This window comes from Neoarius graeffei, chromosome 13 (assembly GCF_027579695.1).
Source record: "Neoarius graeffei isolate fNeoGra1 chromosome 13, fNeoGra1.pri, whole genome shotgun sequence".
Lineage (NCBI taxonomy): Eukaryota > Metazoa > Chordata > Actinopteri > Siluriformes > Ariidae > Neoarius > Neoarius graeffei.
This window is the reverse complement of record NC_083581.1, coordinates 46,394,703-46,419,194: the sequence shown is the minus strand read 5'-3', so window position 1 is coordinate 46,419,194 and position 24,492 is coordinate 46,394,703. Positions and strand designations below refer to the sequence as shown.

The window sequence follows — 24,492 nt, the reverse complement described above, 5'->3', positions numbered from 1 at the left end:
ACACCCCCTCCTTCGCTGTGATTGGATAAAGAAAGCCTGAAACCATAACCCCACCCACACCGAGTAACGCACTTCTGACCAATTAGATGGGAACTGGTGCTGACGTCACAGCTCACCGTCTTGTTCCAAATCCCCGCCAGAGGGCGCGCGCGAGAAAAAAAAAATGTCTGTCTGTCTGTCTGTCCTTATGTATTAAAGAAAGAAAGAAAGAATTCCGGTCGGGCGGCACGGTGGTGTAGTGGTTAGCGCTGTCGCCTCACAGTAAGAAGGTGCCCTGTGGCCGGCGAGGGCCTTTCTGTGCAGAGTTTGTGGGTTTGCTCCGGTTTCCCCCAAAGACATGCAGGTTAGGTTAACTGGTGGCTCTAAATTGACCGTAGGTGTGAATGGTCGTCTGTGTCTATGTGTCAGCCCTGTGATGACCTGGCGACTTGTCCAGGGTGTACCCCGCCTTTCGCCCGTAGTCAGCTGGGATAGGCTCCTGCGACCCTGTAGAACAGGATAAAGTGGCTAGAGATGATGAGAATTCCATTCATATTCTCACATTTCAGTTTATTTAACGTTGACCAGCTTCACTTTTAAATCATAACCAGATTTCATTCAATATTTTATTTCCTGAAAATATTTGTTACAGTTTACAAACAGAAAATGGGGCGGCACGGTGGTGTCGCCTCACAGCAAGAAGATTCTGGGTTCAAGCCCAGTGGCCGATGGGAGCCTTTCTGTGTGGAGTTTGCATGTTCTCCCCGTGTCCACGTGGGTTTCCTCCGGGTGCTCCGGTTTCCCCCACAGTCCAAAGACATGCAGGTTAGGTTAACTGGTGACTCTAAATTGACCGTAGGTGTGAATGTGAGTGTGAATGGTTGTCTGTGTCTATGTGTCAGCCCTGTGATGACCTGGCGACTTGTCCAGGGTGTACCCCGCCTTTCGCCTGTAGTCAGCTGGGATAGGCTCCAGCTTGCCTGCGACCCTGTAGAACAGGATAAAGCGGCTAGAAATAATGAGATGAGATGAGAGTTTACAAACAGAAAATGGGGTGGCACGGTGGTGTCGCCTCACAGCAAGAAGGTTCTGGGTTCAAGCCCAGTGACTGATGGGAGCCCTTCTGTGCACGGGCGCAGATAGAGGGGGGGATTCGTCCCACCCAGATTTAAATTCACCTTGTTCGGTCCCCCCCACTTATAGGGAGGAAAAAACGTCTATGCTGTCTTTCTTTGCATAAGGCAAACCTCACGGAAAAATCAAAAGACTAATTACCATTCGGTTTATTGAGGTGCACAGCAGTACATTTTTTTTTTGATTGATTTATTTCACAATAGAAACATATACATAGCATGTGAACATATAAATATAAATATTATGGAGGATAACACAAAAAGTAAAAATACTTATTTCCATTGTGGTCCTCGAAATACATACATAGTTGCAACTGCGCAGACTGTACAGGTTGCGAGCTCGAGCTTGGTTGCTATGGTTACCCACAACAAGTTTGACAGGTATATCGGGGACAGCTCCTCCTAGTTCAAGACCCCAACACGGCATGATGAAGGGTGCCAAAAGGCAGAAAACGATTGCATCGTTTTTCAAAAAACAACGACTGTAAGTAAACTGTGCCTTACTTTATCATATCACCTTGCAATTTTTTGATAGTCTGTTCAAAGTAATGTCGTAGTGAAAGTAAAATCGTACGGAGTAGAGATGCCTTTCTGGTAGCCTCCTTCTTTCGGTGGTAGCCTGTAGATACAGTGCTCAGAAGGCAGTTTTAATGTTTAATCTGGCGTTCCCTGCCATAATTTCAGCTAGCATATTGTTTCATAAGGAAACTTTGCGAAGAGTTGTTGACTGACTGCCGCTCACGCAACACACAGGCATAGTTAGAAAGTCAGGATGCGCTGGTTTACACTTTACACACACACACGTAACCCAGCCTCTCGCTATGGTTAACAGTTGGAACTTAGCGCGGTTTTAAAACTAGTTTTGCAGTTTTGCAATTTCTGTGCGTGATGATAATGTGTAAACTTTGGATTTCCATAGGCTATGTTAAAATGTTATCATTGCCCTGGCCTGCAGGTAGTTCCTGGTGATGGCAGTGAGGGAGGTGAAATAACATGTATACACACTACCGTTCAAAAGTTTGGGGTCACCCAGACAATTTTGTGTTTTCCATGAAAAGTCACACTTTTATTTACCACCATAAGTTGTAAAATGAATAGAAAATATAGTCAAGACATTTTTCTGGCCATTTTGAGCATTTAATCGACCCCACAAATGTGATGCTCCAGAAACTCAATCTGCTCAAAGGAAGGTCAGTTCTATTTCATTTCTACTGACCGCCAGAGGCGGTGCTGTCAGCACCTGGATGTTCATCATCATGCGCATGCAGTTCGAGTGTGTATACCAACAAAGTCGCTTGCGACGGGGGTGACGTATGTCACTGCACCGGTACTTAAGGTGCGCTAACCCCGGAAGCGTTCTCTTGCATCTTCTCGTGCAGAGCAGATTTCGAGTTATATTTTTTTAAAGAGCAATCGCTGGAGTCTTGCAAACCCTTAAATGGGTTGGAGCTGCGGTTTTTTTTCGCCCTCTTAAGACTGCGATTTGCCATTTGGTTAAGGTAAGAAACCGTTTATGAGTAAGTTTGCTCTGACTTCGGCAGCTAACAACTTCTAATTATAAATTTCAGTTTCACCGCGATCATAGGGGTGTTTTCTCTCCTTATAGCGATCTAATAAGTATCGTTTCCTGAAAGTATGACACTTATTGGTGCTTGTGTGTGCTCCTGACTCGCACTGTAGCTTGTTTACTTCAGCTGATTACTGAGTGAGTTCGCTCTGACTTCGGCAGATAGCAACTTCTAATTATAAGTTTCAGTTTCACTGCGATCATAGGGGTGTTTTCTCGCCTTATAGCGATCTAATAAGTATCGTTTTATTGCAAATGACACTTATTTGGTGCTCGTGTGCACTTCTGACTCGCACTGTAGCTTATTTACTTCAGCTGGTTATCTAAACGCGGCTGGGGGAGTGTGTTCGCTCCTGACTCCACCACGGATATTTCATTTGGTTGCTTGGCTCTGTATTGGTACTTCGACACTGCTTGTTGCAGTCACCTAATCCATATTTAGGTAAGTAGAATAAACAGCGGTCATGTTTATGTGCTGATTGTCTCAAAGCTTTAAGGTAAGTAAAGTATTTTCAACTAAACCGGTTATGAGTGAGTTCGCTCGGACTTCGACAGCCAGCAACTTCTAATTATAAATTTCAGTTTCATCGCGAGCATATGGATATTTTCTCGTCTTGTAGCGATCTAATAAGTATCCTTTGGTTGCAAGTGTGATACTTATTTGGTAATTTTGTGCACTTTTGATTCGCGCTGTAGCCTGTTTATTCAGCCTTGATTGCTGATTACCTGAACGCGGTTGGGTGAGTATGTTCGCTCCAGACTCCGCCGCGGATATTTCGTTTTGTTTACTTGACGCACTGCTAGGCTTGCTCAGCTGGAAAGCAGTTTGGTCTCTCGACTGCCCCCAGCACCGAGCGACTACGCTCTGCCTCCTAAGTCTAGGAAGCGCCCTAAGCAGCCGTCACGGGAGGCTCCCTGTAGGCCCAAGTACCAGAAGGTGGACCCCTTGTCGCAACAAGTGGGCACCTTGGCTTCTTTTGTATTGTATTGATTTATTTCGCAATAAAAACATGTACATAACATGTAAACATATAAATATTGCGGAGGATAACACAAAGTAAAAATACTTATTTCCATTGTGGTCCTTCAGAGCTTGCTGAGATTAAGGCTTTGTTCTATAACCTACAACCGCCTGAAGCACGGCCTGCTGATGCTCTCGCCTCAGCTGCTTCATTTACTCCTCCTGAGCCACAATCTCCAGTGCTGTCCCCGGCCGCGGAGCTTCAAGAGAAGGACGTGCTTTCCACTATGGTCAAGCCCGCAATAAAAATGGCGCTAGCCCACCTGGGGTTGAACACGGCACCATCTGAAGTACGGATGCAGAGTGCCTTTTTTAGACTCCCCCTCTGCTGTTTTCACTGTTCTACCTTCAGCCCCCTTTACTGAGGAGCTGTAGAGATACAAGATGCGTCCAGTCAGGATCTGGTCAGCATGCCAACAATCGAACGGCCCTTGCGGTTCTGATCCTTTGCCGGACGAGGCGTTGAGACCCGATGCTCGCTGTCCACGGCCACAGTGTTGTTTGACCGATGACTTCATCGGGAAGAGCTATGATGCTGCACGCATAGACAATTCGTTATCCCACCTGATCCTAGCCCAGTCTCAGGCTCTTCAGTCTTCTGGAGCAGACCCATCACTGCAAAGCCTAAGCGAGGCCTCGCTGCAGGCATTTGCTTTCATGTCCAGGGAACTGGGCAGACTAATGTCGTCTTTAACCCTCACCAGGCGTCAGATATGGTTGGCTCATTCACCACTCTTAGATCCCTGCAGGAGGGCCCTCCGCACTCTCCCAGTGATTCCGGGACAGCTCTTTGGTGCTGCCACAGGCATATTGGGGTACAATTCCCCCCACCCCCACCCCCAGGGGCCGTAGGGGGCGTGGAGGCAGACGTTGACTACTCCACTCCAGTGGTCGGACACTTCACCAGTCAACAACTCGCCTACTGGGAAGCTGTAATATCGGACCCCTGGGTTATATCCACCTTCTCTCAGGGTTACAGCATACAATTCAGATGCCGACCGCCGAGAATTCAAGGAGTCAAAATGACTATAGTAAAAGACCAGGCAAAGCTCTGGCACTACGCCAGGAGGTCTTGACCCTCCTGAAAAAAAGGGTGCCATCGAGCCATTAGATCCACCTTTGCAAAACAGTGGGTTTTATTCCACCATCCAAAAAAAAAAAAAAAAGGGGGGTGGGCTTCGCCCCCTACTGGATCTGAGACATTTGAACGACCACCTCAAGGTCTTCAAATTCTGTATGCTGCGCACATCCGATGTCTTAAACAGCATCAGACGTGACGATTGGTTCACAACCATCGATCTGAAGGATGCATACTTCCCAGAATCTTTATGAGATTAGTCATGGCAGCATTGTCCCTACTTCAGAGCAGGAGAATGCATATCCTCTCCTACCCGGATGACTGGTTGATTTTTTTTTTTTTTTTTTTTTTTTCAGTCAAGGGTCGACGCGCTCAGCGACCCAGCTGTGCTGGTTTCTCACATCTCCAAACTTGGGCTCAGGGTGAACCACGCCAAGAGCTCCCTCACACCCAGCCAGAAGACTGTTTTTCCTTGCCTTCAGCTGGATTCTCAGCTGTTGAGGGCAACCCTGTCTCAACAATGGGTGAGCGATATTGCCCGACGGGTACATCGCTTCAGGAAGGGACAAACCCTGACCTTCAGGTCCTTCCAGACACTACTATATTATAGTACTAGATTATAGTATTAGACTATATTTTCTATTCATTTTACAACTTATGGTGGTAAATAAAAGTGTGACTTTTCATGGAAAACACAAAATTGTTTGGGTGACCCCAAACTTTTGAATGGTAGTATAAATGGAAGCATGAGGTCAAAATTGACCAATCAACATAGAGAACCCAATTTGACCTAAATTGTCACATAGCAGGTTTTGAACTGACAGCAACGATTTGTGTAATTGTTTTGGTGTTTCTAATAAAATATTATGCTTACACTTTAAGACTGATTGAAGTAAAGGTTTGCCTAGTAACCACATAGCAGGCTTTTAGTTATCTGTGGAAAACCTTAAAGACTTGAAAGTGTTTACGACACTAGCATTGTTTTATTTCAGCTTTATATCGTAAATTTATCAGAAACCCACCCAAAACTATTGAAATGTTGATTAGCCTAACAGCCACTAAACAAATCTACAGACATATTATTGCACCTTTTTCTGTGGACCCACATTTTAAAAATGACAAACCATCACAACACAATTCACAACAGGTCTCATCTATAAATCCTGAGAAGATGAATTTGTGTGTAAATGAACAATCCTGACCTTTTGTAATATCATTTCCACGTCACCTCATATTATCTTAAATAGGTAAACTAATTTCCAAGAGATACACGTTTGATAAATCACAACTTTGTTTTATACAATTTTTATTGAAAACATATACATATGTTAAAATATTTTAAACTTAACAAGCATTAACTCGTTGTTTTTATTTCTTCTCATCTCTCTCTCTCTCTCCTCACATCAGTAAAACAATGTACACTAGATTTCCTATAGAGTCAATGTTAATTATCAGAACAATATAAACATTATGACATTCAGTACTATCAGAAACATGATTTTTGTTGGAAGTATTTTGAAATGCTCATGCCTGTTATCAAAGTGCACCCTTACATTACTTTTGTAACAGTAAGATTACATTAATTGTAGGGTGCGTTTTTTCCCTCTCTATCCGTAATGCAAAAATTGACTGCAAATCCACGTTTTAAAGCAGATACTGTATTTTAAATCAATCAATCTTCCCAGGCAGCATGCTCCAGGCCCTCAGGGGATTCGCATCTTTGTCACCTTTTTCATTCCAGATGATTTTCCATCCATCCATTATCCGTAGCCATTTATCCTGTGCAGGGTCTCGGGCAAGCTGGAGCCTATCCCAGTTGACTATGGGCAAGAGGCGAGGTACACCCTGGACAAGTCACCAGGTCATCGCAAGGCTGACATATGGAGACAAACAACCATTCACATTCACACCTACGGTCAATTTAGAGCCACCAATTAGTCTAACCTGCATGCCTTTGGACTGTGGGGGAAACCGGAGTACCCGGAGGAAACCCACACAGACACGGGGAGAACATGCAAACTCCACACAGAAAGGCCCTCGTCGGCCACTGGGCTTGAACCCAGAACCTTCTTGCTGTGAGGCAACAGTGCTAAGCACTACACCACTGTGCTGCCTGCCAGATGATTTTGCATCCCTGATATTAGAATTACTGAACCAACTAAATCAAACTGTAAATTAATCTTTTACCATGATTTGAAATATTAATATTCAGTGGACAGATATTAACTGAATAATAAAATAAATTAAAAAAATTTATAAAAATAACGAATTAAAAATATTGCACCACATCCTCTCCTCATACACATCTGTATGTGATTATGTCCATCCTGTAAGACACAGAATACAACAGACTGATCAGGTCTGAATATCTCAAACAGTAAAAGACGTGTTAAGATTCAGGATTTCTACCTCTTAAAATCTCTCTCTCTCTCTCACACACACACACACACACACCTTCAGACAGTAAATCAGTTACTCACTGTAGTGTCTCCAGTTTACAGTGGGGAACCTTCAGCAGATCAGACAACATTTTCACTCCTGATTCTCCTAGATTATTTCTGCTCACATTCAGTTCTCTCAGGCGTGATGAGGAGTTTGTTTTCAGAGCTGAAGCTAGAGCAGCACAACCATCACCTGTAATAGCGCACTGATATAACCTACAGAAAAAAAAAATCCCACCTTACTTTTACAACCCCGATTCCAAAAAAGTTGGGACAAAGTACAAATTGTAAATAAAAACAATGCAATAATTTACAAATCTCAAAAACTGATCTTGTATTCACAATAGAACATAGACAACATATCAAATGTCGAAAGTGAGACATTTTGAAATTTCATGCCAAATATTGGCTCATTTGAAATTTCATGACAGCAACACATCTCAAAAAAGTTGGGACGGGGCAATAAGAGGCTGGAAAAGTTAAAGGTACAAAAAAGGAACAGCTGGAGGACCAAATTGCAACTCATTAGGTCAATTGGCAATAGGTCATTAACATCTTGTAACATAACATAAAAAGAGCATCTTGGAGTGGCAGCGGCTCTCAGAAGTAAAGATGGGAAGAGGCTCACCAAGCCCCCTAATTCTGCGCCGACAAATAGTGGAGCAATATCAGAAAGGAGTTCGACAGTGTAAAATTGCAAAGAGTTTGAACATATCATCATCTACAGTGCATAATATCATCAAAAGATTCAGAGAATCTGGAAGAATCTCTGTGCGTAAGGGTCAAGGCCGGAAAACCATACTGGGTGCCCGTGATCTTCGGGCCCTTAGACGGCACTGCATCACATACAGGCATGCTTCTGTATTGGAAATCACAAAATGGGCTCAGGAATATTTCCAGAGAACATTATCTGTGAACACAATTCACCGTGCCATCCACTGTTGCCAGCTAAAACTCTATAGTTCAAAGAAGTCGTATCTAAACATGATCCAGAAGTGCAGACGTCTTCTCTGGGCCAAGGCTCATTTAAAATGGACTGTGGCAAAGTGGAAAACTGTTCTGTGGTCAGATGAATCAAAATTTGAAGTTCTTTATGGAAATCAGGGACGCCGTGTCATTCGGACTAAAGAGGAGAAGGACGACCCAAGTTGTTATCAGCACTCAGTTCAGAAGCCTGCATCTCTGATGGTATGGGGTTGCATTAGTGCATGTGGCATGGGCAGCTTACACATCTGGAAAGACACCATCAATGCTGAAAGGTATATCCAGGTTCTAGAGCAACATATGCTCCCCTCCAGACGACGTCTCTTTCAGGGAAGACCTTGCATTTTCCAACATGACAATGCCAAACCACATACTGCATCAATTACAGCATCATAGCTGTGTAGAAGAAGGGTCCGGGTACTGAACTGGCCAGCCTGCAGTCCAGATCTTTCACCCATAGAAAACATTTGGCGTATCATAAAACAGAAGATACGACAAAAAAGACCTAAGACAGTTGAGCAACTAGAATCCTACATTAGACAAGAATGGGTTAACATTCCTATCCCTAAACTTGAGCAACTTGTCTCCTCAGTCCCCAGACGTTTACAGACTGTTGTAAAGAGAAAAGGGGATGTCTCACAGTGGGAAACAAGGCCTTGTCCCAACTTTTTTGAGATGTGTTGTTGTCATGAAATTTAAAATCACCTAATTTTTCTCTTTAAATTATATATTTTTTCAGTTTAAACATTTGACATGTCATCTATGTTTTATTCTGAATAAAATATGGAATTTTGAAACTTCCACATCATTGCATTCCGTTTTTATTTACAATTTGTACTTTGTCCCAACTTTTTTGGAATCAGGGTTGTACATTAACCAGAACACAACTTACAAAAGTGCTTTATAGATACTCTTTAAAAATCATGCTAGCACAAATTTTCCATGCTATAAGAACATCACAAGAGAGGGGTTAGTATAAGAATTAGTACAGCAAGAAAATGGAGTAGGACACAATGTTTTTTAAAGCCAGGATTTAGTCTTGGCTTATCCAGTATTCACAGTGACCCAGCTGTTCTCCAAGGGGAAGTCTTGATGTAAGTCTTTCTTGTACCATGAGAGATGATGAGTTGACCTAACTAGTGCGGATTGGGGGGCACCTGCCCCCCTCCCCCCAAAAAAACAAAAAAAAGTTAGTATTGCACATACCGAGATATGCCTGCCATTTTTTATTTAAATTATAAGTTTTTTAAAAAAATAAAATCATTATGTGGGATTGAGCTGAAGAGTTTATAGTATACATTTATATTTAATAGTAGGTCCTAGCTTTATAGTAGGTTTTTTCGCTCATGACACAAATGCAGTGAAAAGCAAGCTGGGCGAGTCCTATTGGATCTTAACAGGTCATGGGAACTTTGTGCATCGACATAATAACAGTGTGGGAAATAAGGCCGGACTGGCGGACATTAACTGGTAATTTTCACATTTGTCCGTCTGTATTTCAAAAGCATCAAACCAGATGGCCCATGAAAAATTGTAAAGATATGGGTCGAATCTACTTCTAATTTTCTTCCAAATGTTACACTGGGCAAATACATTACGTCATAACACGGCCTGTGATTGGCTGATAGCGGATGCTCTCGATGAATGACAAGTCGCCTTTCATCAGCGAGTAGGAGTGCATTCTGGCCTGACACCACACGACGCTATTCTCAGCTGGGTAGGTACACCGCTAATGTTCAAAGAAAATAGACTACTACAGATTTTGGACCTTGACAAAGTGTTTTTTCCATCATAGTTTAACCCTCTGGGGTCGAGAGCTTCCCTGGCAAAGCTCGGCAGGTTTAGAATGAGTAGGTCATGGATTTAGATAAATATCTTTGCGAGTATTTATCATACAAGCATGACAGAAACTTTATACTTTCCTATGTGCCCACTGCCAAATAATATCCATCCATCCATTATCTGTAGCTGCTTATCCTGTGCAGGGTCGCAGGCAAGCTGGAGCCTATCCCAGCTGACTATGGGCGAGAGGCGGGGTACACCCTGGACAAATCGCCAGGTCATCGCAGGGCTGACACATAGAGACACACAACCATTCACATTCACACCTACAGTCAATTTAGAGCTACCAATTAGCCTAACCTGCATGTCTTTGGACTGTGGGGGAAACCGGAGTACCCAGAGGAAACCCACACAGACACGGGGAGAACATGCAAACTCCACACAGAAAGGCCCTTGTCGGCCGCTGGGCTCGAACCCAGAACCTTCTTGCTGTGAGGTAACAGTGCTAACCACTACACCACCATGCCACCCGCCAAATAATGTTATATTTTTAAAATTACCTAAATTAGTTGAAACATAAAACTTGTCACCTCAGTCACACCTGAGTCGGAGTGCTGAGCGCCCACTTACTCAGTCATAAAAGACTATTCCCATGGTAACGGCATGATAATCACTTTCACTCTTTCTGTTTCGATTGGTTTCTCTTTCATGGTGTTTTCTTCTATTTTCTAAGTTCTAGTCCAGCAGATTTTAGTCTGAGGCTACATCCACACGTCAACGGCAACGAGATGTTATTTAAAAATATATCGCGTCCAAATGGGCAACGATCAGTAAAATATCAGGTCCATATGGCAACGCAACGCTTGCTGAAAACGATGCAATACACATGCCACACCTCTAGGGGTGCTGTAAGACGGTCCCTTTGGAGACACCAGAACAATAGAAGAAGTAAGGACGCATGCGCATAAACTATTATGCGCGAGACTTCATATTAGCCACAAAGTCAGGAAAATCTGTTCGTAAAATTACATTATAATGACCAAATACAATGAAAAGTATTTTTCCAGTCTCACCTGTGAAAGGTAATCCCATGTGATCTCGTTTGGACGGCAAACCTGTTGGTACAGTTAAACGCAGCTAATCTTTATTCTCCGCTTTGACCTATCCAATATGGCAGCGAGGATGACGTATGATTCTACGCGGAAGACGGCGTCTTTAATGGTCCGGAATAAATTGAATGCTACACGTTGATGGATTAATTTGTTGTTTCTCACCTGTGAAAGGTAATCCCATGTGATCTCGTTTGGACGGTAAACCTGTTGGTACAGTTAAACGCAGCACATGAATCTTTATTCTCCGCTTTGACCTATCCAATATGGCGGCAAGGATGACGTATGATTCTACGCGGAAGGCGGCGTCTTTAATGGTCCGGAATAAATTGAATGCTACACGTTGATGGATTAATTTGCTCTTCTACGCCCTTTTTGAGGAATGTATTGTAGGACTTAAACCAATATCTGAAGAGGTGAGATCGCTCCTTTTTTTCCCTATTTTTGCTGGCGGGATTGACTCTGCCCTAAGGGCAGAGTCTCTATCTCTCTCTCACTTTGCACCATTACACAATAAATATTCACAGTGAAAATATTTTGTAAGCGCGTTTCATGAACCAAGTTATAGGATTTGTTGACAACTCGCATCGAGTTCGTTACACTTCTACCCGGCGTGAAGCACTGACAGTCATGTGGTTGTGACGTCATCGTAAACAAATCCGTTCTACTCATCCAGACGACTTCACAACGGCAACGTTGCCAGATCTTTCCACTCTGGAACCCGTTCTCAAAAAGATTGCGTTTTGGGCACCCAAAACACCGGTGCCGTGTGGACGCCAGGCCTAAACGATAAGCAATTGTATCGGAGTCACCTGAATCCGTTGCCGTGTGGACAGGGCCTGAATGCCAAATGATATTACCTTGTCTAGTTTTGAGCCATTTTAAAATCATTTTGTTACAAAGTTACTTGGAATCTCGTACTCAAAATTTTAACCCCATTATGTAAGAATAGTCGTATTGTTAATTTATAAATTTATTATAAATATAGTATGAATATAGCCATTGTTGACATAATGTTTCATAAGTGTTGTTAGTACCTGTGTATGAGTACCAGTAAGTTGTAACTAACTGGAACAGCCTTCCCCCCCCTACTTTTTTCTAGACATGGAACTGACCTGTATGTGCTACTGTTTTCTTGGGTACAATTTTAAGCATGTTTTTTCTTGAATCTTCTGACATTTTCTTGTAAATTATATTCAATTTGTAGTGTAATTAGCAACTAATGTCTAGTGTAATTTGGCCTTTGAAGATCACAAAAATGTACCTGGAAATAGCTGAGAAGCCATCTCCAGGCATCTAAAGCCGTTCAGCTTCCGGGGCCCACCTTAGGGATGCACCCCCAGCTGGATTGTTCTGGGCGTTTGGCCCATCATTCGGACAGGCTGAAGTTTGGATGGACAGACAACATTTCAGACTTGTCTGTCCTGTGACACTCTGCTTAAAATTCCTTATTTCCCACACTGTAATAACATAGTTGTATTCCTGGACTGCACTGTAGACTACATGTAAAGGGTGTGTGCCATCCTTTTATGTTTATGGTATCGTTAACACGCATGTTCACAAGCCAAATTGATAAGATGCTGCAGCAGGCTTACTGCGTACACACACGTGTTGGCTGTCCAGCTACCACTCATATTCATTAATAGGGTATCCCTGTGCTTACTATACCCTGTGTATGTACATGGTACACGTGCCGTTTTGGGGGTGAGCCTCAGTTTGAGTTTTACAACAACAGCTGGATAGGTCTGTGAGAGAGAGACGTTGATTTTTGCAACGGCTCTGAAGAAAATCTGCTTAAAATCACCTGAGTCTCGAGAACTAAAACTTATTATACGATTTGTTCACATGCAACTCACAGAATCATTGTATCGTTATCTCAGTCTATTAGACGCAGGAACTCAGATTGCAGTTACTGACTTTGTATTATAGGCATGCAACTCTTGCAGTCTTTGTTTATAGTTACTGTATCTCAGTGTTAAACTCTGTCTTAAGTGGCCACTTACATTCCCTCAGTTTACCTGGGTATATTCACTGTACATTGAATGTCCTGAGCATTAGCTCAGATTGCTGTTGCTAAAATAGTAATAATTTCTTGATACAAGTAAGCTGTTTTGTGGTCAGTGTACTACACTGTAGTGTGTCATGTGACTAATAAAATGGTTTTGAAAGTTCCTACTTTTAAAACATTTTTTTTTTTTAAAGATATTTTTTGGGCTTTTTTCACCTCCATTGGATAGGACAGTGCAGAGACAGGAAACGAGCGGGAGAGAGAGACAGGGAGGGACCGGGAAACGACCCCGGGCCGGAACCAAACCCGGGTCCCCGGACCCATGGCACGGCGCCCCATCCACCCGAGCCACGACGCCCCCTAAAACATATTTTTGATATGGTAATTTTCTTTAAGAGATTTAATTTGCAACATATCTCTGACAGCTCAAAATGCATCTCTGGGCATTTAAAAACTGTAGCGCTTTCAGGGGCCTCTGGTGGCCCCTGGACCCCCAGCCTTGATTCCCAGTTGATTCCCCCCCCGTTTTCCTGGATCTGCCCCTGCCTAAGTTATACTAGTGGCTGGAAGGGAGCATGGTGCAATGCAGAGTGTGATAAGTGATTTCAGGTAAGTGGGGGCCGTTTTTATGCTTGTAGGCATGCTTTAGTGTAGGCTCAAAATTAGCACTCAGATGGTCTACCAGTCATACTACAATCAGGCAATCTTTTTGTTTTTCTTAACAATCAGCATCCCTATCCACTCATAATAAGCCTCAAGAGCATGAAGGAAACCTTGGCCTTCTCTGACAGGGACCTTTTTATGGCTTTGTGCCAGGATTAAAGGGGTAATGTGTAAGAATTGTCCACCTGGTGAATTCATACTTCACATTTCAAACAAATAGGGGACAGTATATCACCAGAAAATTAGGGTGTCCACCCCATTGTAAGAAACAAGGAAATGCACAGTCCCTCCTCCTCCTTCCCCTCAAATGCACCACCACCACTCTCATAGAATTATCACTCACTGAATATAGTGTCAAGCTGTTTTTTATTTGCTCCACTACTGGGTTCATACATTGCAACTTTGCAGTCATCAGTTGTTAAAAAAGCCAACTACTAACTAACAGCAGAGCAAGAATACACAAAATTTGACCCAGTTGCTGAAACTCCGAGAGCCAGTCAAGACAACACTGCTATCTTATAATCGCATGTGTGCTGTCAGCCTATATTTTGCGTTGTAGCTTGCTTAGCTCAGTTTTTAGCAAGAAACCAGCCACAGCAACTCGCACAGTAGTGGATGAGACCACTACGGCTTGTAATATGGCAGGTATGTAGCCACTTTTAGTCATAAAAGGTGTCATCAGCATCGCTGGTGACACCTCCCACCCTTCACGCTCACTCTTCAACCTCCTGCCCTCAGGGAAAAGGTACCGGAACCGCCGGGCCCGCTCCACAAGACTGCTGGACAGCTTTATCTACCAGGCTGTCAGGATGCTGAACTCTGTCCACTACCCCTACCCCTGGTCTGTAACACATTCATTCACACAAGAAATTCTATCTCCTCTGTTTGCACATCACACTACAAATATTTGCATTACTGCTGTATCTGCTGCTATTGGTCATTTGAACTACTGTTCATATACATCACATAAGCTGCTCTTCTAAGCACCTTCTCCGTTAGATATTGTACTGTATTTGCACTACTGCTATTTTGTACATTGTTTGATTTTAGAGTGTATTTTTATCTATATAATCTATATTTGTAAATATTTATATATATATATATATATATATATATATATATATATATATATATATCATTTTTCTTAATATAATTTTTTTGTAATCTTTATCTGTGTTTACAAGTAAGGTGAGAGAGAAACGGCATTTCGATTCTCCTGTATGTCCTGGATATATAGTGAATTGACAATAAAAAAAATCTTTGAATAATGCACCTGATCAAACCCACTGCTTATGACTCAATAAAATAATCACGTAGCTGAATGTTTTTGAAAGTCTTGTATTTTGTTTGGTTTAACAAATGGGTCAAAATGAGGAGTGCCACTTTACCTGTGCTCTCACAGTTGCTGGCTTGTGAATTAGCAGATCTTTCCCCAAGCCACTGCAAAACTGTTCATAAGCTTCTAGGGATTTCTAACTTTTAAACTCATGTAAAGTATCGTATACACTCAATCCAAAAAGAAGATAATTTACAATGTCCAGGTATGTGACTGGAGGGTCTGTAATCCAGTCTTTGGCTGCTGTTTTGTGTTGAGTTTGTCCAAATATCATTGCTTAGCATTGCGATTCAGTTTATCCCGATAGAGTCCCTTTTCTTTCTCTTTCCCCTTCTCCAAAAATACAACATACTGACACAAAATGGTAACCACAAATGCACAGTCAGGGCCTGGATTCCAGGTGTTTCTACGAATTACAGCAATTCATTTGCTTCTGTTTTCCTTAGTTTTTGGCAGTCTGTAAAAAGATATCTCGGAGGCTAATGTGTATGTAACCGGCAGTGACTTCCATGTACACTGACATTACTGGCATTCTTATTCTCCTCTCATTTTAGGCTGAGTGCAGACTGGACACTACAGTGACTCACTTTGAGGTACAAAGTGGTATTACAAGATGGATAGTCCGTCCTGTCTCAGGGTTAGCATGCTAACTTCAGTAGATATCTCTGCAATACAATACATGCCTCTGACATGTATTGTGCCTTTTTTTTTGCATGTATTTGCCTTTCATGAATATTTGACATAATATCAAAAATGTTATTTGTTCACATTCCGTTGATAATTTTAGTTTTTTAAAAATGTTTTAAACTAAAATTCTTACACACTGCCCCTTTAAACTCATATTTTCAAATGATAAGGAAAAGCAATTAATTGTGGTCTAGTCTGTGCTTAATACTCCTTCAACAAGGAGGACTTCTGAGAGAGGCGTGGATGTAAGTGCAGACTTTTATTTGCGCTTTTCCTGTAATCATCAGCAAAGTCCATAGCGGTCAGGGATCAGGCAGACAGAGTCAACAAAGACAGGGATGAACTTACAAACCAGGAACACAGGCAATGGTCAAAACCAAGTAGGGGCGCCGTGGCTCAGGTGGATAAGGCACCATACTGGGGACCTGGGTTCGATTCTGACCCGAGGTCATTTCCTGATCCCTCCCCGTCTCTCTCTCTCCTGCTCATTTCCTGTCTCTACACTGTCCTATCCAATAAAGGTGGAAAAAGCCCCCCCCCAAAAAAAAAAACAAGTACACAATGTTCAGGAACCAGAAAAAAAGCGAGTGAAAATTGTAAATAAATCTGTAAAATTCTATTTAAAATCCATTTAGTATAAATTGACTCATTCTGCTGGGCTTTCTAATTGTCTCATTCTACATAAAGTGATAAAGTGATGATCTGACCTCAGTATCTCCAGTTTACAGTGTGGGTTCCCCAGTCCAGCAGAGAGCAGCTTCACTCCTGAGTCCTGCAGGTTATTGACACTCAGGTCCAGTTCTCTCAGACTGGAGGAGTTTGAACTGAGAACTGTGGACAGAACTGTGCAGCTTTCCTCTGTGAGATTACACTCACACAGCCTGGGACAGATATGATGATCAATCTGAATACTTGCAACTCAAACACACACATAGATTATTATTTTATTTAATAATGAAGTATACATTTTCTCAAAGTTTTGATTTCTCGACTCCTACATCATAATGTTGCTCTCATTTTAGTTCTACCTGGAAAAGTGTTTTAATTGGTATCATGAGCTGGTTGTAGTTTAAATGTGAAAAGAAAAAAAACCCCAGCTGAGATACAGTAATTGATCATCAAGAGTGATGACTGTATAAGCTTGGCAAACACATCAAGCTGTGAAGGACTATACTGGTTTTTTTTTTATACTTTCAAATCTGTTTGGCAAGAAAATCTCACTTCTATCTTGATTCCTTCATCAGGAGAATCCAATCAACCAAAAAGCAACTTTAAACTTAAGCAATGTCCTCACCTTCTCACCCGGACACACTCTGAGCTATTCAGTGTTTCGAGAGTAAGATGCTCAGTTATTTTTCCTGCATGCATGTGTATGAGCTAAACTGATGATCTGACCTCAGTATCTCCAGTTTACATTGTGGAGTCTCCAGTCCAGCAGAGAGCAGCTTCACTCCTGAATCCTGCAGTTCATTGTTACTCAGGTCCAGTTCTTTCAGACTAGAGGAGTTTGAGCTGAGAACTGAGGACAGAACTTTACAACTCTCCTCTGTGAGATTACACCCAAACAGCCTAGAGGAGAAATATATTTAGATATTGGTAAACCTCAGTCATCTGTTATGGCAACAAATAGATTTGGAATAAAACACTATATAGAAGTTTTGTAAATATTTAAAAGGGTTATTAGTCATTACTATATGGTAAATACGGAGGTGATTATAGGAAATCACACACGTTGATCGGTCGAGAGATTCGGATTATTTCTTGATAATCACCTCCAGTGACTTGGCAAAATGGCGGCCACTCGCTTCGTCACCATAAGTGAGGAAGAATTAAAAATTATGAAAGAAAATGTTGTTCCTAAAAGCACTAAAGAGGCTACAAAGTTTGGTCTAAAACTATTCAAAGGTAAGGTGGAATTGCGATTTATTTTATCGATTTCAAAACAAAGTATTTTATGTGACTCAGCATAGATAAATGGCACAAGTCTGCGCGCATTACATTTGCATGCCACTTTTGGGGATTGAAATTCAGTTTTAAATATTAATTAATTAATTAATTAATAATCACTGGCGTATTTATACTAAAACAATTTTCCACCTCAGGCTGAGTGAATATCGAATATCGACTTCATCTTGGTCATTATTCACCAATATTCGGCAAATAATTGTTAATTAATGAGGAGTCTGGTCAGGTAGAAATGAATGGCCACCACAAATAAAATAAGTGCATATCTGCAAGAGGTAGCATTGGCTCAAAGTGCCTATGATTGGTGGGTTCCTACTGAACCTGCCAATGGTGCTGTCCTGGTAACCTGGCAGGGCCCCTAGTCCATAGAAGAACGATTAGACCAAATAACTCACTGAGCATACTATCTAGGCCATCCAAAGGATTAGCAAACTTATCATATCAGACTCCTAAAAATACCTCAAGCCTCTGTCCTCTCCACCTTAGCTAGAGGTGGTGGAGTTGGAGGACAATGTCCAGGATAACTTTACTTCTTTCTCCCAGCTGAATCCATCTGATATCACATTTGTAATTTGTCCATACTGATCATCATGAAGCAACCTGATACAAGGCCCTCAGATACCCCTTTTCCACCAAGGCAGTTCAAAGGCCAGTTCAGAACCAGTGTCTAATCTCGAGCCAGCTCCTCATGTTTTGACAGTGAAAGAACCAGTGCAGCTAGGAAATCTAGTTCAAGAGCAACACCAGCAGTTTGCTGGTCTAGAACCAAGAACTGCTTATGTTGGTGGCTGGGGGTGGGATTATCATGACCAAAAAGACCAACTAAAACTTTTTGACTGGCATTTTTAAAAAACACTGCTATTGTAACATCTCATCTGTTTAATCCAAAGAAGAAGAAAAACAAGGGCTTCAGTATAGACGTGAAATCAGGGTGGGAAAATCAGCCATTGTTCTTGTGATCGGTGCTAATGTTGCTGGAGATATAGCAGGCTACATCTGAAACCACATACTACTGTACTGAATAGTATACAAAGTCCTTTTACATAGCTTACAAATTTGACATACTGTATAGTATTGCAGTATGTGATATCAGATATCACCCCAGTGTCTCCCACAGGTCTGAAATATATTTGTGGAGGTAGCCGGTGGAAAGGATTGGCATTATCTGCTGGCACAAAAATGGTCTATGACGTGATTTTGGATCAGATTCGAATGTGCTCCATTTGCACTGTTCAGTAAATCACACATGTTATCCATCAACGATAACCATGGGTTTCAGAAAAATAGACTCTTTATTTCGTTTACTGCATTTACAAAATCTGCGATTTCTGATAATAAGAAAATATGTCCTATTAATTTCTGTTGTGGACATAAAAATAGAATGACCACATGTACAGTGACCATTAATGTCCTTTTAATAATCACTTAAATAAGCTAGAAAAAAGTGCTATTACAAAGGTGAATGTGCTGACTGGACTCAAGCATTCCATGCTGTCAGGGTAACGTTGACAATAACACATGACATATATACTGATTAAGGTATACAATACCTATCATACCTTTGACAAAAAAAGACCCTGACCTTAGATCCAGTGTGTAGAACCTAGAAATTTCACATTCCAGGGTAAAGTCACAGAGCTTAACGTGGGAACAGTGTTACAGTGAAGATATATGATTTATATTAAATCCATAGAGATGTGGCATCAACACCCTTTCCCCCAAAGCTTTACAGGATGGATGGCACAAAAGACATGAACTCCTGCATCACCATCACTACAAGTCTTGGCCCTTTAAGTTCAGCATCATTCGGGGTACTGACATCAAATCAGACTACCTTTGAGTGGTATGAATTCAGCCCTATCATGTGAGTATCACGTCCACTAGAATGCTGACACCATAATTAAAACATCAGTGATGCTGAATGGGGTGCTAAACCTTTATAGCTTCATGGAGCCTAAAAGCTCTAACCATGAAAACAACTCCTCACCTATATACCCACAATGCTGCTCACCCCTCTCTCTCTCTCTCTCTCATGCTGCATTGTGAAAATAAACATCCCTTTTAGAGTTGTTTATCCATTGTTGTTTGTATGGTTTTGACCATGACATTCCCTAAGGCCTTGCCTCATCACACAAAATCTCATCTCATCTCATTATCTCTAGCCGCTTTATCCTTCTACAGGGTCGCAGGCAAGCTGGAGCCTATCCCAGCTGACTACGGGCGAAAGGCGGGGTACACCCTGGACAAGTCGCCAGGTCATCACAGGGCTGACACATAGACACAGACAACCATTCACACTCACACCTACGGTCAATTTAGAGTCACCAGTTAACCTAACCTGCATGTCTTTGGACTGTGGGGGAAACCGGAGCACCCGGAGGAAACCCACGCGGACACGGGGAGAACATGCAAACTCCACACAGAAAGGCCCTCGCCGGGGGGCGTCGTGGCTCAGGTGGTTAAGGCGCCATACCATGAATGCGGGCGACCCGGGTTCGATTCCGGCCCGAGGTCATTTCCCGATCCCTTCCCGTCTCTCTCTCTCCCGCTCATTTCCTGTCTCTACACTGTCCTATCCAATAAAGGTGCAAAAAGCCCAAAAAAATATCTTTAAAAAAAAAAAAAAAAGAAAGGCCCTCGCCGGCCCCGGGGCTCGAACCCAGGACCTTCTTGCTGTGAGGCGACAGCTCTAACCACTACACCACCGTGCCGCCATCACACAAAATATTATTATTTTAATAAGTATAATATCATTGCATATACCAGGGGTTTTCAACTGGTTCTGCCCCAGGGACCACCATTCAGACCAGTGGCGGCTGCTGGTTTTTAAAACAGGGGAAGCCCATTTTACACATTCATCGTAAAACCTGTAGGCCGGATATCAAAGCATAGAAAGGTGTGCCCCATTAGCATAGTGAACTAGACAACCCTACCTAGTGGCAGAAAGTATTTTTGCTTGTACATTTCATGTTATAGTCTGGCTTGCCAGGCTAGTGCCTCATATCCTTAATCAAAAATATCAAACATCCAAAAATCACTGGCTAGTCAACGAAGAACCTTGAACATCATACCCTGATATGCAACACAGAGTCTTTAACACAACACCCAGCTGTGCAACACATCCTTGAACATCTTCTGCAACACAGTCTGGAAATTCATAACCAGGTAGGCTATGCAACACACAGAACCTTGAATATTATACCCAGGTATAACCTATAACACAGAGCCCACCATTCTCTTAACATTACTGAACAATATACACACTTCAGATTCATGAACATGAACACTATTTATACACAAATTCTCCCCACCGCTCCTTTTCCAGAAAATGGTCTGTGACCCTGTCATACCAGCTGATTGTGCTTTCCAGAGACTTTACCAATTTCTGTTAGCAGCTAGCACTGCAGATCCCAATAAGGCTCAAGCTAGCCTACAACCAGATTGAACTATAAATGAAATAAACGAGTGAATTCACGAATGATCAAACTGATAGAATGGATGAAAGTTAACGGAGCACAACGAGTAATATTTACATTTATTTACAGAGTAATGTACAGAGACATCAATGAGAAGAACCGTTTATATGAAAATAAATTCGGACAGCACTTTAGCACACGACTACACTTTCTTGACATCCGCTAGGGACTGACTGATCATACTTCCGTGTTCCTCGCCGAAGTACCGCCCTCCTCATGTCTTTCAAACACTACCTCCAATAATCCTTTATCAGCCCGGGTTCTTGTCCCTCCCACTGTCTCGTTTAGTCCCAGAGAAGCCCAGCTTCCCTGGAAGTGACGATTTTGTTGATTTTAACCAATAACAACTAGCCGAAATTGGCTGTTCAGAGCCGTCTCGTAGACTGCAAAGGATACCCGGCTGCCAGTCAGTGTTGCCAGATACTGCTGACGTTTTCTATCCCAAAATATGTTCAAAACCCGCCAAAATGCACTTAAAACCGCCCAATCTGGCAACACTGCTGCCAGTCCATAGAGCCCATTGAAATAAGAAAGGTTACAGCCTGGCAGCAAAGGTGATTCTTGTAGCGAACTGCAAGTTCGTCAGACATCACTCAAATAAGTTACAGGATAATTATGAACATAAATACAATCTTGGGCATATATTATGCTATGCAAGTTATTGTTTTAATGAGAATTCAACATCGTAGACGCCGCAGTTTGGGGAGAGAATTTTAGGGGAAGCTCGGCTTCCCTTGTTGTCTCTGAGAAATCGGCCCTGATTCAGACTAAGCAGTAGCCTGCGGCCCCCTGTGTGTGCGTGAGGGTGCGTGCGGGTGGCGGGGGGTTTCTTACCTGCTAATGAGATACCTGGGCATGATGATTTGCACACAGTCTGTCTATCTGGGGGGATATTGTTGTAGAAAGTGCCAGTCTCATGTCATTTTCAGGTGCCAGCCTTGCCCTGTACTTGTTCTTTATGTATGCAAGTGTTGAAAAACCACTCTCACAGAGGTATGTGGTTGGGAATGGTAGAAGACATCTTACTGCTTTTGTTGCAAGCTCTGGAAATTCTGCCTGACAACTGGTCCAGAACTTCACAAGGGGTTATGTATCAAACAGGTGCTTTCTGACAGAGTCTGTTGACATTTCAATTAGCTGATCCCCTTCTGTTGCTGTTAAGCTTGACCCTGATGCTGCATCATTACTAAATGGGAGCATTATCCACTTGCTGTCACAGCGCCACTGATCTGAATCTTTGAAGTACTTCTGGAATTGTAGCACTGCATTCCTCAAATGTTCACAGACTATGCCTTTAATGTCTGTGCTCTCATTATATTCCTCAACTGAATGAAACATAGCCAAGTTGCCACTTTCGACTCTTTCTATCCACCTCGACATTTTTTTAACGAATGCATCCAGCTTTTCGTAGAGCTGCAGGACTTTAGAGTCTCTCCCTTGCATTGAGCTGTTTAACTTGTTAAGCTCGGCAAAAACGTCTGTGAGATATGCCAGCTTAGTTAGCCAATGGCTGTCGTTAAACTTAGAAGCCAGTTCACTGTCCTTCTCGCATAAGAAATCATGAATAGCTTTGCGCAGCTCGAACACACGGGCAAGGGTTGTGCCGCGAGACAGCCACCTGACCTCGGAGTGACAAAGAAGGGTGCTATGTTCACTTCCTAAGTCTTGACATCGGGATGCAAACAGGCGTGTATTTAACGTACTTCGTTTAATCAGTTTTACCATGTCAACAACATCATCAAAGACACCACTGAGCTCTGCGCTGAGATTTTTGGAGGCCAGAGACTCTCTATGAATCATGCAGTGAGTCCAAAGTATTCCCCGTGCTACTTTTCTTATGTGCCCAAGCAATCCAGTCTGGCTACCACTCATCGCTCTGGCCCCATCGCTACATAATGCCACACACTTCTGCCACAAAATATTGTGGTCTTTGAAAAAATCGTCAAGGGCTTTAAATATCTCTGCACCTGTAGTTCGCCCTGGAAGTGGTTTGCAAAAAAGAAATTCTTCACACATAGCACCATTATCCTCGTATCGCACAAATGTCAGTAGCTGCGCATCATTGGTAATGCCTGTCGTCTCGTCTATTTGAATCGAAAATCCTTGCACTGTTCTAAGTTTCTCTATTAGCTGCTCTTTCACGTTAGTGGCCATTTCCTCGATTCTTCGTCCAATTGTGCTGTCTGACAACGGAATAGTTTTTAATTTGTTTGCAGATTCTTCGTTTATCATGATTTTACACATGTCCATGGCTGCTGGCAAAACTAGCTGCTCTGCAATGGTATGGGGTTTCTTGCATTGTGCAACTCTGAGGGCCACCTGATATGATGCTTTCAGTGCATTTTCACTAACTTTAGCACTCTTTCTCATGAGAGTCTGCTGTCCTTTGAAATCACGCAACATCTGCTGCATTAACTCGATAGAGTTGCCAATCAATGAACTGTGATGCGTCTCTAAATGCCGCAGTAGTTTTGAAGGCTTCATGGCTTCATTTGAAAGTACTGTTGAGCACACAAAACACAGCGGTACCTCCTCTCCAGCTTTGTCTGTTACTGTAAATCCGTATTTGATGTAATCTTCATTGTATTTCCTTTTTCGTCTTTCCCTACGTTTCACCGTTTCATCTGTATCTTTTCCCGAACAGTTCGCAGCATTAGAGGTGTCCTCTGTGGTGGCATTGCTCCCTTTCCTCACCAAATAGCGATCCATGCTGACAAGCTAGCTTCACTTGTACAGCTACCTCAGCTTTACAGCGCACCGTTCAAAATTTAACTTCACAAAAAAGTGAATATTTGTCAAGCTAAACTGAATCATATAGCCTTGCTAGTTGCTTTTGCAAGCCAGTTCATTCACGCGCGAAGGACGAGTTTTGATATGACGTTCACGTTCCAGGGATCCCAGACGTCCGCTATTTAGCGGAATTCCGCTATTTTTCTAGCCAAAGTGGTTGTGTTTTTTTTTTTTTAAATCTCTTGTATATCCGTTAAAAATATGTTTGTTTAAGTAAAATGACCAGCAGAATACGTTCAGATTTGGTTTGCTTGTTTAGCGATGTTTTTGTCAGCTTCGTTTGTTCTCGTTGACATTCGGGAACACTCGGAAGTTAAATTGATGTAAATACCGCGAGACTGTACGCGATAGAACGAGAAAACAATATGGCTGCGCCCATTTGCTAGAAAATGTGTTTTAACTCCGTTCGTGCTTTTGTTTCTAATGCGTTGAACTTAATTCAATATGTCGTGGAAAAAAGATATTGTCCATAA

The 24,492-nt window shown here is 42.3% G+C and overlaps 1 protein-coding gene across 3 annotated transcripts in view; it reads right to left on the bottom strand.

Annotated features, from left to right (window-relative positions):
• Positions 1-6,130: 6,130 nt before the first annotated feature.
• LOC132896793 (NACHT, LRR and PYD domains-containing protein 3-like) overlaps positions 6,131-24,492 on the bottom strand; it is a 45,921-nt gene continuing 27,559 nt past the window's right edge. For 2 of the 3 annotated variants that reach the window (XM_060937865.1, XM_060937864.1), the window contains exons 7-10: positions 17,184-17,357; positions 16,496-16,669; positions 7,259-7,435; positions 6,131-7,105 (exon numbers count right to left, since the gene is read on the bottom strand). In XM_060937865.1, coding sequence (XP_060793848.1) covers positions 7,075-7,105; positions 7,259-7,435; positions 16,496-16,669; positions 17,184-17,357 — 556 coding nt within the window. In that variant the 3' untranslated portion in view covers positions 6,131-7,074. Of the gene's footprint in view, positions 7,106-7,254; positions 7,436-16,495; positions 16,670-17,183; positions 17,358-24,492 lie in introns of those variants that run through there. The other variant, XM_060937866.1, reaches the window with a different exon arrangement.